The sequence below is a fragment of the Lampris incognitus genome, chromosome 18 (assembly GCF_029633865.1).
Source record: "Lampris incognitus isolate fLamInc1 chromosome 18, fLamInc1.hap2, whole genome shotgun sequence".
In the NCBI taxonomy this organism is placed as follows: domain Eukaryota; kingdom Metazoa; phylum Chordata; class Actinopteri; order Lampriformes; family Lampridae; genus Lampris; species Lampris incognitus.
Window position 1 is genome coordinate 28,740,302 of NC_079228.1, and position 16,965 is coordinate 28,757,266.

The following is a 16,965-nucleotide window of genomic DNA, read 5'->3' on the forward strand; positions in this document are numbered from 1 at the left end:
TTTGTGTTGGGGTTTGTGTTGCTGTAAGTTTTAGCACAACATTTTTTACATTTACTGCAACTGAATATCGGCCCCAAATATCGGCTATTGGACTCCATAACTTACCAATAATCGGTATTGGTCCTTAAATAACTAAATAAAACAAAACATATCAGTCGACCCCTATTCTATAATATATAAGCAATATAGTATAGTCAAGTCAACTTTATTTGTATAGTCCAATAACACAAATTACAAATTTGCTACAGTGAGTATTAGTTCAGAATGTGCCAGGCTTAAAAGGTTCATGTAAAGGGAAATATACAGTAGGCTAGGCAACAGCCTACAGTTCAGTGCTTTATTGGCAAACAAAAGCAACACGCTAAATAAATTAAATGAACATAACGATGTAGTGCTATTGTACAAATGTAAGATGTACTCTTATTTCTTAACAAAATTATATTATTTGATTCAAATAAATTTACAATTTTAGGACTTAGGCCATGTGCCCCAGGTACCCCAGGGAAACTGTTCTGGTAAACCACTGCAATTTTCAGGTGACCAGAGAAGGGACAAATATGGAGGCACTGCCTGTGTATTTTTCCCTTCTTCGATTGTGAAGACTTCGGGCCACTGGGTGAATACAGAACAAATCACACTCCGTAACGGTTCAGCAAGGAACGCATCATTTCCTTCTAAATTACATAATGATTTGGTATTTAAAAAGGGACAGATGGCAATATAAACAAGCACGAAACCGTCCAGACCCACGGAGCACCCACCAAGCACGAAGTCAATTGGATGAATAGTTGCAGAGAAAATCAAAAGACAGACAGACAGAGACTACTTCCAGTTTAGTTTGATTATTATTATGCCAAGGAATTTTGAAATGTAGCTATATAGTTAATATATCAAAGATTAATGAGCATGCACCCTACTTGGCGTCCCTCAAATCATCCATGAGTGAATGAGTGACCACAATTTGTGCCACATCGCCCACGGCGAAATTTACCCAGCGCCATGGAAAAAACATTTATTTTATATTATTTCTTTAAATGTAATCCTGAAAAATAATCCCCCTTTTTCAAAATTGTATCGACAATCTCATTGCATCTTTCTTTTCATGTAACTTTATTGGAAGTTACATTTTTTGTATCCTGATTACCTAATGCCAGTTACTGTATTCAGTTTCTCCCCAAGCCTGCCCAAAGATCAAAACTGTAGATTTCCAAAATGTTTATCTATGATCCAATCTACAGGTAAAGCAATTGAAAAACATGGTGAAACAATTGTACTAAAACAGGTGTAACCATTTAAAAACAAACACTAGAATCAGATGTGGTGATGATTATATATCACTTCTCCCCTCATTTTTACAATATACATATCGAGCTTCTCTCAAACCCAAACATACATCCATGAAATAAATGGAACTTGTAAAAGAACAAGGGGGAAAAAATGCCTCATTACGTACTGCTGTTGTGACAACATCAAAATAACACCCAAAAGCCTTTTCCCACCATCTAAACTAGGCCATGCTTAAACTCCAGGGGAAAAAAATGACACGTGTGTGTGTTTTGGTAAGGGTGAGAGATGTTCCTTACCTCTTTGGGTCTGCTTGTTCCTGCTTGCTTGCCCATCCTGTGCCGTCTTTGGGAACAAGCGAGACGTTGGGGTCGTTGCCTTTGTTTTCTGCCTTCAGACTTGGCAGGTTGGCAGGGGGTGGCATACGCCGCGCGGAGGCAACTTTACCAAGAGACTGCAGGCCATGGCGGGGAGGAACTAACATTGGGGAAGATAGGGACGCAAGAGGGGAGGAAAGAAAGGAGGATCATTAGCACAGTGTGGCTAGTGAAACCTGACACCACTGAAAAGCTTGAGGAGAAGGGTTGGGCTTTTGCAAAAGTGGCGGCCGCTGCAGATTGTGCTGTATATACAAACAAGATACATAATGATCTGAGAGTAAAATGAAAATAAAAATACAAAAAAAACCCCCCAAAAAAACCCCAACCTAATTTCACTACTAATGACCAAGTATTAATGCTAACAGGAGCATATAAAAGGATTGTCTGGTGTCAGGACTTAAGCACTTCTCAAAGTGAACCTATACTGAATATCAATCTCTCATTTGTTTCTGGAAGCCACAGCTGTACATGGCCTCACTATATGGGAGGGGGAAGTCTGTATTTTGAAAATGAGGACAGCTGCTGAGATCTGGTGGGGAGGCTCCTGAATAAAACATTGACTGGGGACATGGCACTGAAGTCAAAATGCATCCACAAGTGAGCCTCTGTCTCATGTGATGTTCAATGGCTCAGCGGCTCTGTCCATATAACAGGACTCAGTACTCATTCACCATAAAGGACATGCTCCTCTATAACTCACTAAATAGACACAGTACACACAGGTTTCCAGACTGTAACCGACTGGTCACATTTTATGACAATTTTTTTCAAGGTGCAAGTGATTTTTTCCCCCAAGGTAGCACCGGTGCAACTGCACATTTAATGGTTGTTTAGAAAAAAATAACTTCTTTTTCTGCTGTGATTGTGCCTTACGAACGTCTACAATAAATCTAGTCACCCAGAGGTGGCGGGTGAGGCTGAGGATGGGGAAGGCTAACATAACTATCATACTTGTTTTAACTACCACAGAGGACAACGTTGTGTTCACAATAGCAATTCTATGCACTGACAGCAAACAATAATGCACAGCTAATCATGCAACACAATAAAAGTAAACTGACTACTAAAGTTACATGCATAGGTGGTTAGAAATTGAGTTTTGACAATCCTAAACATTTAAACACAAGCCTTGGTTACGTTAGCTAATGCCAATGCTGTTTTTGGTTATATTTTTATTACAATTATAACAAGTTGTTATAGATAATCATTGTCATTATTCAGGACTCCAGACTGCACCCAAAATGGTCGCATATATTGAGAGTGTGTGAGTTAAACTTTCACGTGCCAATGCACAAATGCCAGAATAGGCAGCATTAAGACGATGGTGCAGCTTGTAATGCCCCCGCTGTTACGCCGGTAATTACACCAGGGGCATGCAGATCGGCTGGAGCTTTATAGCAAATAAAAGTCGAAAAATCGGAACATGACAGTGAGCTGAGCACATACACTAGCAGTTAATTCTTCACTTCTATCCTAAATATTGAAAAAAAAAAAAAAACAGTCTCAAAGTACTCAATTTGTATCCCCAAGGTTACTGTGTACAAAGTGTCCTCCCGTGCGAAGGGAAAGAATCAAGGACAGCCTGATATTGCCAACGGCAACAGCAACCCAGAGCCTGTTGAACCCTCTGCCATGCTAGCTGAGAGCAACACAGCTAAATTAGCTCATGAGGGAAAACAGTAGTTACCCTGGATGTTCTATGAGTATGTGTGTAGCCCTTTTAACAGTTTCGCTAATGGTTTACCCTTCGAGGCTCCACCTCGGCACCTGAGACAGATCTTTTCCTCACCACCCAATCAAGTGGTAGGAGCAAAAAAGCGCCCCACCACCCGAAAGACCCCAGCGTCTCCACAGCTCGTCTCCCTTTGAACTCAGCAACAAAGACTGGGGCCAGCTGGGCTAGAGGTTAAAGGGTTACGCGCATACTCAATAGAACTGGCGTTACATCCAGGGTAATTACTATTTCTATGTCGTACGTGCTTCACCCCCTAACAGGCTTCGCCATTGGTTCATAACTAAGGCGAAAGCCGTTGGGGATGAATGTACTCCCAGCTAGGCCTGACTGACACTAGTCAGACACCAACCAACACAACACCCCACACAGCAGCAGTGCAACGGTCGAGTACTTCCCCCTCTGAGGGTCTTGTACTGTACTCCACCACAACAGCAGTCCAATGGTCAAGCATTGCCCCACCTGAGGGTCTCGTACCATACTGCACCAACCCGCTGAGGGCTTGACACAGCTGACTTGTCATTCAACTGAACACAAGGCTCCCCTTAATGCCGGTATGAGTAGTAAACCGCTGGCATGTTAATTTTCTTGATATGAGTACCATATTATGGCCTGAGAGCCCAGTTATCATGTTGTGTGATTTTATGATCTTTTCGGGTCTATTACTAAATATTACATCAATCTGGGTACTAGTGCTGTTTGTTATTCTTGTTGGACCTTTAACCATTTGAGTCAAATTAAAACTCAGTAATTTGCTTGAGCTTTTTCCTTAAGGACTTGTCTTCCCAATTTAAGTTGAAGTCACCCATTACAATGACCTCTTTCTTGAAATCAGATGTAATATCTTCTTGAATTTATCATAAAAGCTAATGTTTGAAGACGGTGGTCAATAAAAGACTAAGTGCACAGGACATCTGAAGTGATAAAATCATGTTTAGGCCTATACATTCTAAAGCAGCTGGAGCTTGCCATTGAATCTCATTACAAAGAATGCTGTCCTTTACATATGCCATAACCCCGCCCCCCTTTGCGTCCGGTCTGTCTTTTCTAAAAATGTTATAACCTGGAAGTTGAAGAACAGCAGATGGGGAGTTATCATGAAGCCAAGTTTCTGATAAACAGAGGAAATCTAAGTTGGACTGTAATATGATTTATTTGATCACTTTTGGATTTTAAGCTTTGTATAGTTAGGGGCCCACCTAATACGTATACTCTTTGGCTTTGCTCTTGGATCCCAAATAATTCTTGCGTTGTTTACCATTTGAACGACTTTCCACTTCTGGTTCATTTGGATTGCCGTTTAATGGCCTGCACTTTTTTTTATATTGTTCACGTGTTTGTGCGGGGTTTTCCTCCAGTCATTATCACTCGGTTGGACATTGTAAGTGTGTGTACGGTCATCATTGTTGCTCGTTGGAATTGCTGAAGATGTTCTCGTTCTCGCTGCATCAAGACCGTCTGGCCAGGATAGCTGCACCGCCGGGAGATGGCCACCGGTCGGGATCGCCAAATCAGCTGATCGACAAGCAGAAGTAGGATTGCACGTTGGATGGTCAGCGATGCTAGCTTCATCTATTATTTTAGCTGGACCAGGGCACTGATGGATATCCCCCGACAAAAGCAGACAGATTGTTATTATCACAGCCCCTCTGATTTTCCATCTGCATGATGCAGTTGGCAAAAAACTGTCACTTTCCTCCTTCGGTTGTACCGGTGTGGGCCCAAGAAGTTGGCAGCCAGGGCACAACCCCCGCAACCAAAAATGCTGCGGATCTTGCCCGTTCATCCACACCAATGAATCCTGTGAGCAGCCGGTCCATCATTTTCGTGGAGCGTACCCAAGCACCTGTTGCCGAGAGACTTCCGAAGTGGAACAATGGTTGCCGGCTGTACAAGTGTCAAAATTAGCATGCAGAACAACAAAGCAGTTGCCATAACAGATTGGCCAACCACCATCATTAGACGTTAAAACCAGCATTTCTCCAGTTGTCAGGAGCTGAGTCAGGTTGTCACCTCTGAGAGCAGTTCATAAAAACAAATTAAAATTCACGTCCGATGACTAAAATCCTTTATCTGGTAAAAAATAAAGTTAAAAAGGACCAAAAGCCAAAGAGTGTGTTGCAAGAATATGACTTAAAAACTAGATAAAAAAAAGGCAACTTCTGAAAGAGCATCTGGAGGGTACACAGACACAGACGCATGCGTCATGTTTTCTCACTTGGCATTGTCTGTCAGTGCTGAACCTTTCCTCATCATTCCGTCACATCCACAAAGGGATGATATTGATGTTGAATTTGAGTAATGCAAGGCACGCGAGGTCAGCACCTACTTACCTACTCGATGTGCATGTTGCAACTAGCTAGCTACCATGAGTAAAAAAACAAACGTTGCTTGAGTTTCTTTGGGAGAGGCAGGGGAAATAAAAAGTCTAATGACGATGATAATGCAGAGACAGCAGAGGCCAAGACTGAAAAAAAAGAAAGCTTACTTCAAAAGAAAATATGGCGCGTCATACCTAAAATATGACTATTGCAACCGATGACTCATATGTCATGACTGTCTTGTTGCAGGGAACAAGCCCAAAGCTCTAACTGATTCAGTGATATTGGGGAGCTGCAAATGTTTTTAATATGTTCATGCGAGGAAAATCTGCGCTGTGTGCTCAGTACCCAAAGGATACTTAAATGTTACGATGCTAATGATTTATAAACATAATCTATACTGTGGTCATGGTTAACACTAGAACGACTATGATTTCACTCCAACCTAAAACAACCATGGGCAGTCAAAATGACTGCCAGTTTTTAAACTCTTATGTTCTGTCAAGATAATTACCCAATTGAGATATTACTGCATTACATATGTTAGTATGTCTGTTAAGAAACTGACACCAAAATTAACATTTTAACAACTTTTAATACTATTTTTCAAACAATTTATAATATTTATTTATTTTTTTTAAAAATTGCCCCTAGCTGGATTACTAAAGTGTTTGTATTGTATTGTATATTTAAAATGGCCGCTGTCCAATGCCTGTAAATACTGCAACGCGTCGGTGGTAGTCATGGTGCGTCTGTAATGGCGCCTGTAACCAGACATGTTGGCAATAATCAAAAATCAAATTTAGACAATTTATCTGCACTGGAGAACGCTAGTTTTTTTCTAGGACAGAGCAATGAACTTTGCGATGGAAATGATGCGACCAAACCACGTCATAAACAGTGACAAGATGCACATGATCATGTGTCATGGTCGTTTTAGGTAGATCTTATCATAACTTTTTTGTGTGCAATTGATCTTAGGAGAATTCAGGATAGGCAGGTCTGTATCTTTTTTTTTTTTATTCACAAATTAAACATTGAAAATCCAAAACGGTCATAATGACCGTCTTGGTCATTCTAGTGTTACATGATCAAATGTGAGTCTTTTATACCTATATCTCTATTGAGCTCTGATGCTATGTGCTAAAATCTTAACCTTAAGATCGGAGAAATGCCTCCCATCTCTAATAGGTATCGATCAGAATGGATTTATAAAAAACTGTCAGGTGTAGTACAACATTAGAAGGGTGTTAAAATACAATTTATGAAAAAGAGGCACAAGATACTTGTATTCTGTCATTCAATAGAGTTGAATGATCATATTTATTTGAAGTACTCTCTTGTTTTGGTTTTGACTTTACCCAGTGGGTTAGAGTCCTTTACTTTGGACCAGTGGCAGAGGTTGTGACCAATAACATTATTTCTAAACGGTTAAGTCTGTATTGTGGCACACAAATATAGGGTGTCCTCTGCTTCCCCTGCTATTTGTTTTAGCGTTGGCACCACCTGCCATTCCCATTAGATAGCACCCCATTATTAGAGGAATTCGAATTGCTGATGTAGTGTTGTATATCTTTATACGCAGATGATGCCCTTCTTTTTCTGACAGACCTGGATTGGTCTTTCTCAGCTCTCACTGATGTGATTAATAGATGTGGGAAATTTTCAGGGTATAGATTGGATAAAACTAAATTTTCTATCCCCTTTCTCAATGAACAGGAAAAACTCCATCCCACAATTCAACATACCTTCATAAATGCTTCTAAAGAATTAAATTATCTTGATATTTTTATTACCCCTCATATGAGCACATTAATCCCCACCAGTTATAATCCAGTTATATCAAAAGTGAGAAAATCTTTAAGCAGATGGCTTTTTCTTCCCCCTTCTTTTATTGGTCACATACATATCATTAAGATGAAAGTCTTTCCCAAATTTCTATACTTATTTCAATCTATCCCACTCACACCCACTCCGAAGTTTTTCCCAAATGCAAAGAAACTCTTCACCAATTTCATCTGGAATAATAGACGTCCAAAGCTTTGCCTCACTTTACTAAATATCCCATATGACAGAGGGGTCTACAGGTACCGAACCAATTATGGTGCTATTGGCCAGCCAAATTAAGAGTTGCCCTCTTGTGGTTTTCTTCGCTACCGCATTTACCCTGGGTGAAAATCGAAGCATTTGGCCTGAAAGGAGCTAGGGTTAGATGCACTTGTATTCCGATTCTTGCAAGAATTTGAAGAAAATTACTCTCAACCCATTTGTTAGAAATACTCTGTTGATATGACATGAGGCGCAAAATGCTCTAGGCGAAATTCCGCCTCTATCTCACTTCTCCCCTATTTGGGGTAACACAAGACTTCAGACCTGGGAAGAATGATCTAGGATCCAGGCAGTGGTCACAAAAAGGCATTAAGATCATGGATCATTATAATGGGGATACTTTGATGTAATTTAATGAGCTCAAAGAAAAATACTATTCTGCAGTCCCACTTCTTTAAATACTTACAGATATGCAGCTTTATTAGCTCAAAGCAAAACCATTCACTAAACTGTAAACTGTCCCCCTAAGACAGTACTAGAACAGTTCGCGAACCAGTACCAACATAGTAGAGGACAGTTCTCTCCACAATATATTCTCATTTGATTCTAAAATATCATCGGACTCTAAAAGAACATCACGGGTGAAGATTTGCATGAGGATGTTCTGGATTGTGAATGTAGCTAGATATGCCAAACTAATGTAGCTAGATATGCCAAACTAACAACGGAACCCTTTTCCATTGTATTTGGGGATATGGGAAGATGTAAACATTTTGGAAAGAGTTAACACATTTCCAAAATAATCTCTAAACCCATCCCTGTCAGTCGAGACTCTTCATCTTGGGCCTATACCCTGAAAACCTATCTTTGAGAAGACATGAAATTAAAATGGTTAATCTCTGCTTAATTCACAGAAAACACCTTATCTCCATCGACTGCAAAAATGTGTCATGCCCTCACAACAGCCACCAGCTTAAAGAACTATTATGCTGTCTTGCATTGGAAAAACTAACATATAATCTCAAACCTAAACTCTATTAATTCTACAAAATCTGAGGGCCTTTTTCTACATTTTCTTGAAAGTGAAAATCTGCAACGCACTCTAGACTCATGAATCCTCTCCTAGCTTGTCCTGTATAGGAGTTTGATACTATAGTAAGTACATTTACATTGACAATATCTAGTATTTTTATGCTATGCGCTACATTTGTACGACATACTTCATGTTGTCACTGCTCTATTGTCTGCACATTCGCTGTACTTTACGTCTAAATGGAAATTACATTACATTACAGTCATTTAGCCGACGCTTTTATCCAAAGCGACTTACAATAAGAAATACACTGTACACTTTCTTATTACCATAGCTGTCATTCCTGTTTTTCTTTTGTTTGTTTTTCTTTCCTCAATGAGATGCTGGGGGGGGGGGGCAATTATCTATATAGTATGTTAACTTCTACATTGTATCCTTGATTTAGTTTTCATCAAAAACTCCAATAAACAAAAAAAAAAAAACAAAAAACAAAATAAGTTGAAAAACTGCTAGCCAACGCCATAAAGACTAGCAATCCTCCAATGTAATGACTATTATCATTATTCCATCCAGCTATTATCCAAACTGCTTATCCTGCTCTCAGAGTCACGGGGATGCTGGAGCCTATCCCAGCAGTCATTGAGCAGCAGGTGGGGAGACACCTTGGACAGGCTGCCAGGCCATCACAGGGCGCGTGCACGCACACACACACACACGCACACACACACACACACACAAACACCTAGGGACCATTTAGTACGGCCGATTCACCTGACCTACATGTCTTTGGACTGTGGGAGGAAACCAGAGCACCCAGAAGAAACCCACGCAGACATGGGGAGAACATGCAAACTCCACACAGAGGAAGACCCGGGATGACCCCCTAGGTTGGACTACCCTGGGGCTTGAACCCAGGACCTTCTTGGTGTGAGGTGACCACGCTAACCACTGCGCCACCGAGCCGTCCTATTATTATTATTATTATAGTATGCAAATTAAGATAACTATTCATCAGCATGCAAGATCGTTGATTAATACCATGCTGTACAAAAAAAAGGCGGCGGGGGGGGGGGGGCTGCGACCTAACTATGCTGGTGCGGCCTATTGAGAAAGTGGCAAAGTTAGTCTGGAGCCCTGACACACCATGCAATCTAAACATCTATCAGTTTTTTTCCCCTCTCAAACAACCATACACGTATAGCAGGGTTTCCGTTAGAAAAAAAAAATGGTGCCGAACCACGTGTCCTGGAAGATTTCAATGTCCCGGAAAATGGGAGAAATTCCAGTCAAATACTATCTGTGTTTATTGAGCTTAAAAACAACTGATAGGCAGGCTATATAAAGAATGACATCACCAAGGCATGCAGATTTATATTTTTTATTGAAAAGTAGGCTACTTTTTTCCAAATAAAAGAAGACCCGTCAATAGACTCATGTGCATAACGCCATTTTGAAAATAAATAAATAAATATTAAACGAGCCTGCGTTTGTTGGGGCAACATGTAAACACAAAGAATTTCCTTTGTCTTTAGGTCTTCGTGACTTCAGACTGCATCTCAGACTAATCGTCGTCATGGTCAATAGACCTGCTCGGTTTGAGAAAATACTTGTAAAGGTTTGATTGTTTGGCCATGTCTGATCTCTCTCTCTCATTGCTGTTTGCCATTATCGTGGTTAGACAGGCTACGGCATTCAATCTGAGCACGTGCTTTATCAGAGTGAAGCAATGACAAAAATGCAACGGTTGTTTTGTTCATCACCTACTCTGTAGCCTACACATTCATAAAAAAAAATGAAGATTCATTTTTTTAGATAGAAGGATATGTGGAAATGTAATTTTAGCTTATTATATAATACAATTCAAATTGTGCTTAGAGGGAATTATTTTCATCAGACATTATGACTGGCAACGTTTAAACATGTCAGACTTCTACAGATTTTCCTGGAAAAAAAATATCGGCAATTAATAATATGAGCATAAGTAAAACGAGGTCTGCAGACTGCTGAGAGAAATAGCATATTATCCACTTCCTTAAGGAAATCAGTACCTGTACAATTAGGGAGACAGTAGACTATGTGTCAAACTCAGAACACTCGGTGGAAGAAGACAATGCAGCTCAGCCAGTCACTTTGGGTCCAAAAGGCCAAAGCTTATTCCAATGGGGGCTAAAGTTGATCTGTTTCTTTAGGCATCACCCAACATACTAGTACTAGTGTTTACATCATCACGGTCAATGATAGAACAAAATAATTGACAAAAATGAATAGCATCAGGAAAGCATCATCCAAAATTACACCAATACCAGTGGCGGCTGGCGCTAACAATTTTTGGGGGGCGCAACTTACCTTGGTGCAGCACACCTGACAGCTGCTTTAATGTCCACAAAGTCACAGAGTTATTAAGAAGGACAATGTAGCAAATCTATAGGCTACATTGTCCTTCTTAATAACTCCATGACTATGTGGACATTAAAGCAGCTGTCAGGTGTGCTGCGCCAAGGTAAAGTGCGCCCCCCCCCCCAAAATTGTAAAGCAGCCACTGACCAATACCCCGAGTAAGAGAAATGAGGGGACAGCAAATGCAACAGAATATGTAAGAGTGCATGAACATCACAGTATTACAGTGAAGGGTTGGATATGCAGTGCTCCAGACTAAAATTTTACATCGGTGGTACTGGTGCCACCAAGGCCCACACCCAATTCCCCCCACCTGGCCCTACCCCTAGTTTTGGAGTGCCCTCTACTGGGTTGTGGCCCTTCAGAACGGAGCTACAAGGGGTAGGATTTGAAAATTTCACCTATAGGAAATTGGACACCACTCATTACACCATCATCGTTATGTCTACTGCTCAGAATTTTATTAGTTGCCTGGTTTGCTATATTGCCTATAGTACTATACATTTTATATTAAAGTTGGTTGCTTGCTACCATTAACTATTATTGTGACATATCTGACCAAATTTGCAGGACAGAACAAGACATTAATCTATTGACAATAGCCAGGAAGCATGTTTACACATCAGCTATTTTAGTTTAGTCTTGCCCATAGAAATTTCTGCCCTGGTTCACACAAATGAAGGAATCTTTATGGATGTTTATGACCATTGTCATTAAGTGTCATTCGGTCAATTATGTCATTTTTAATGCAAAGTTGACATCATTTTAGATGTCTTTGTTGTAGCAAACCGAGCGGGACTAAGCCACTCGATTTGATATATTTCCTGCGTCTGTTGCTCGAAAACAAACATCTCAAACAATTCAACTTTGCACTGAAAATGACATAATTGATCGAATGACACTTAGTGACAACAGTCATAAACATTCATAAGGACTCCTTCATGTTCATGACAGGTCTCATGTCATAGTTATGACAGTTCATGTCAGTCTTATGCACACCCCTTCAAATAAAGTCTTACCTTGTCCTGCACTGATATCAGATGAGCGGGGAATTGCAGAAAATTTGCTGTTGGATCATTTTTCAAGCTTCATACATGGGACTGTACTGTCACTCACAAATCATCGTAAACACAAAGTTCTATTGACATCGTGAATAGCAACATTTCGGAAATGCTTATAATAATGATCCAATTACATATTCCTTTGTATCTACATTAAACTAAGATATTCCCATTGAATTTAAAATTTTTGTATACTTATTTACATACATTTATTGGCTTCTTTCCCTGCACCAGTAGCCATGTTCCACTGCCTCAGTTTGCAAAGCATTCTGGGATTTTTCTTCTATCACTCCGTTTGGAGTCTGCAGCTGAAAACGCTATGTTTGCAGGGCAATTTGGAGGGCTAGAGGACCACTACCCGCCAAGCCGCAAAAGAAATGGGACACCCTACCCTACACGACCGTACGCAAAATGGAGGGGTAGGGCCAAGGAGAGGAATTGGGATTGGGCCCAAATCTCTCAGACGGTAGCGCCAGTGCCCAATTTGGTGGCACCGCTTCTGTTTTATGACATAACGTAAAATAAAGAATGTGTATTGGCCTAGAATTGTTTTAATATTCCTTTAACATCAGACATGTATATATTTATGGGGGAATTAGGAGAGAGAGACTTTATATGAAATAAAGACTTGTGCAACTTTAATGTCTAATGTTAGAAGTTGTTGTGGCTATAGAAAACTTTGTGTTGCTAGCAATGGAAACACCACACTGCATGGTGCACACAGTGCATTCGTTCGTTTCCTTGCTGAACCTCACTGAGTAAATGACGCTAGCCATTTCTGTCAGAAAACGTATTTATTTTTGGCTGGACCTACCAGTGGGGCCAGCCCTACAAACGTGAATGTCCCTGACTGACTGACTTGAGTGATCATAGTGACTGACTGACTGATTGACCGAGTGATCAATTTGACATAATTGGGCCGCTGGATCAGGTGACTGACGATGGTTCCAGCTAGTGGCTACCAACGACACCACTGAAGTTACATGATTGGCTGGCCGATCAGCGATACCATTGGAAAATACGACTTGATATTAAGTTTCATCGCCACTCACTGCTATCATCTACGTTAGTTTCAATGTTTGCTATCAGTAGCCTACCTGCAATAATTAATGAACAAATTGCACATGAGTAAACTTTGCTATAATAACTCAGATGGGGAGGAGTATAGCCTCCTGGAGTTGTCCATAGTTGCCTCAGTACCGTTTCTACAGTGACTAGATTTATTGTAGATATTCATAAGGCATAATCAGACCAGAACAGTTTCAATCAGACAGTGAATTTTTTACCCCCTAAATATCCATTAATTGTGCAGTTGCATCGGTGCTACCTTTGAAAAGAAAAAAAATCATTTGCACCTTGAAAAGAGTTGCAAAATTCAACCAATTGGTTGCAGTCTCCAGCCCTGATATGGAAGAATCAAGATACTTACCAACAGGCTTTTGTGTTTCAAGGCTTTTTCCTTTGTATGTATCAAACAGGTTGAGAGACGCATACTTGGTTTTGCCATCCTTCCCCTTTGCAGTTTGCCCAGAGCGCTCTGACATTGCGCTGTCCGCTCATTGAGTATGGTGAGCCCTGAGACTGGGTGAGGGAGAGAGAGAGACATTTGACACCAGGTATGCATGGAAAGTGAGAGTAAATATGCAGAGTTGCACAGGTTCTAAACAAGTTGCAAAAGTGGTCTCCTGCCAACAGATTTATCCTGCAATTTATTTAGACTATTGTACATTTCGAGGAGGAGGATAATATGTCTTTATGGAGGAGGGCTTGACTCAAGTGATAACTTTTCTGTATGCATGTGAGTGCAAGTGTGTGATATGAATAAGCATTTAGACTAGCAGGCCATGCACAGTGCGTCATTGAACTCATAAAAACACTGTACCAGAGAGTGAAGAAAAAAGCAGAGACCGTGGTTGCTATGGTTACACATTATAAATGATATTCTATGCTTTGCCTTGAGAGATGGTTGCCTCCATGGCAACTGCCAGGCTTTTGCTGGAGCCTATTTTACTGCACATCAATAAAACACAATAAGTTGACATCTATCCAGTTAAGACAGACATGGCAACAGCAGCAGGTTGAAGTGTTCCCGTCACCCTGAATCCATGCCCATTCGGCGTAAGTTGAGAGCTGATGACTCTCCTATGATTGTTACAGAAACCACACAAACATTCTGGAGTGGGTTAAATTGATGCAAGCCAACCAAAAGTGTTTAATATCAGAACCGTAACACTAGAGCCAACAATAAGCTACGTGAAAATGGCTCCAAGTATCTTCTGTATCACCTTATTCTGCATCCAAGTACAATATCTGTAATAACATTTCTATATACATGTAGTACAAAAAGCAACCAATCAATGGCATCAAACGTTCACTTCCATTGCTTTTAGTACTTCGTACAACTGACCAGAGTCTACTGAGTGAATAATTGCATCAATAATCCAATAGCAGCATGGTAAACACGAACAGTGACGTCCATATTGAGGCACAACACCGATTTCTCACAGAAATCGATATGAATTCAGAACACAATACAGCGTTAGACGCCAAAATGAAGCTGCAAAATTGACTAGTGCGCAGCAAGCTCTACGTTTATACAATGCGTGTTGTTCTCAATGCAAATATTATCAACGCTGTCATCGAAAAGAAATACACACCCCACTGCTCTCCAATGCTACCGAGCAGCAATGCACCGTGTCTCAATGGCCCGATGAGATTAGAAAATTAGGTCGTGGGATGGCCGGCCAACTACATGTTGTGCGGGGATTAACGGGGGCAGGCAGCTACGTTAGCAAACCCTGGCTATACGGTAAACCACAAAGGGGCCTTGTGAAACGATAGCAAACGCCAAGCGCTGAACAGAAGTAAAAGACCGGTTTAGTGAGACGTAACGCTGGGAGCAATGAAGCTTACCAATTTCAACAAATGTGGTTTGAGTATAAGAAGGGGGAAAAAAGCGTTCAATCGCGATGACAACCAACCTAAATTGACAAGACATTAAGCTTTGTCGATGTGCTAACTAGGTTCGCTTCAACAGGGCCTCAGTGTTCACGTTGGGAGGGGTACTGCCATGTTTCATCAGGCATTTTTGATACCTTGCGGTAACGTTAGCCAACAGCTCTTTAAATCGGCGAGCTGTTACTTATTGTTCTATCGCACTGTCGCCGCAATATAAACTCGAAATGCGACAGCACTATACACGACCGACAAGAAGAGCCAACAATGCAGAAAAATCATTTTACGAGGAGAACAAAACAAAATGGCGGTGACGATAGGCCTATGCACATAACCGGCTGGCCAACACAAGCTGACTTGCTATCGTTCACTGTCACCGAACGTTACAACACCAACACTGTGATCCAAACCATTAGCCCGGATACATTTAAAATAATCGGTGTGAACCCTTACCGTTCCGTTACTTAAGCAAATGCTATTAATCAAATGCTACAATACACGATCCGCTGACGTTAACCAAACGCTACACTTTTCAAACAACCTGCTATCCGCTAATGTATTAGCTTGCGTTACATGGGAGTCAGTTAACTGCCAGTAAACATTCATGGTGAAAACCTAGTAAAATGTGTGGCTGGTAAATATTAGTTGGTTGGATGATCGTATGAGAAAAAAATTTAAAACACTGATTCACCTTCGCTGTCACGATCAACGTTACCTAACCCAGATTGTTAGCTGGGCTAGCTCTACTAAACAATCACCTAGCTAACAACAACCACAGAACTGTTCTGTTCCCAGCAAATAGACAGGACCGCTTCGAAATATTTAGCGTTACAAAGCTAAAATGCCTTAAAAGTTAATGCTAGTATGATTATTTTCGCTCGTCAAACGAAATCCGAAACTATTTGCATCCAACAGTGTTTACCAGCCACTGACCTGGTCCTGTCCCGACTTGTCTCGAGGTTGTATCGCAGAATAACGAGTTTAGCTAGCGTTATGCTACCATGTAGCGTTAGCTCTAGCAAGGGCCCTGGCTAACGTTAACGTCGTTAGCTACCACTACCCCCCCAACCACCCCCCTACCCGACCTCGAAGATTTTCTTGTCAGTTGGCTACATAGAAACGCGAACAAGATCTAATCAATGATACAAAGTCAAGCGGGTGATGCCAGAAGACGACTTTCATTGAGCGGCTTACTTTGTACTCCTTCTCTTTTTCCACAAAAAAAAGGAAAAAAGGAAAAAGAAAAATGTTACAGAGGGCTAGATCCGTCACCACAAGAGCCGTCAACGGCTACTGGGTAAATTCCGTGAGATGGGTGCCGTTTGGGACCTCGAAGGAGAAAACCAACATGCAGTTTAAAATTCACTTGTCTCATTGTCCCATTTTAGTCATAAAAAAGTTCGTTATTCGCATTTATTAATTCACAACGTATAGTAACATTTATTGAAACACACACACACACACACACATATATATATATTTTGTTTTTTGTTTTTCGACCCACGAATGAAAGATTTGAAATTTGCCATTAGATTGCTATGTAATTAAAAACAGTTAGTAATATTCTAAAATAATTAGATATGATTGTTATTTTATGAAAAATAATGGACTGTAATTGTATTTTTTAAAGTAATATACTATATATATATATGTGTGTGTGTGTGTGTGTGTGTGTGTGTGTATAAAATGTGAAAATGATCAGGGCTGAATATAATTCTTTGTTGTAGCCCAATATTGTTTCATCTAAAAACAA

At 40.5% G+C, this 16,965-nt stretch overlaps 1 protein-coding gene across 1 annotated transcript in view; it reads right to left on the reverse strand.

Annotated features, from left to right (window-relative positions):
• The window catches only part of prrc2a (proline-rich coiled-coil 2A), a 39,427-nt gene extending 22,935 nt beyond the window's left edge, over positions 1-16,492 (reverse strand). The window contains exons 1-3 of the mRNA XM_056298110.1: positions 16,407-16,492; positions 13,687-13,838; positions 1,584-1,761 (exon numbers count right to left, since the gene is read on the reverse strand). Coding sequence (XP_056154085.1) covers positions 1,584-1,761; positions 13,687-13,801 — 293 coding nt within the window. The 5' untranslated portion in view covers positions 13,802-13,838; positions 16,407-16,492. The remainder of the gene's footprint in view (positions 1-1,583; positions 1,762-13,686; positions 13,839-16,406) is intronic.
• Between the last annotated feature and the right edge of the window lie 473 nt (positions 16,493-16,965).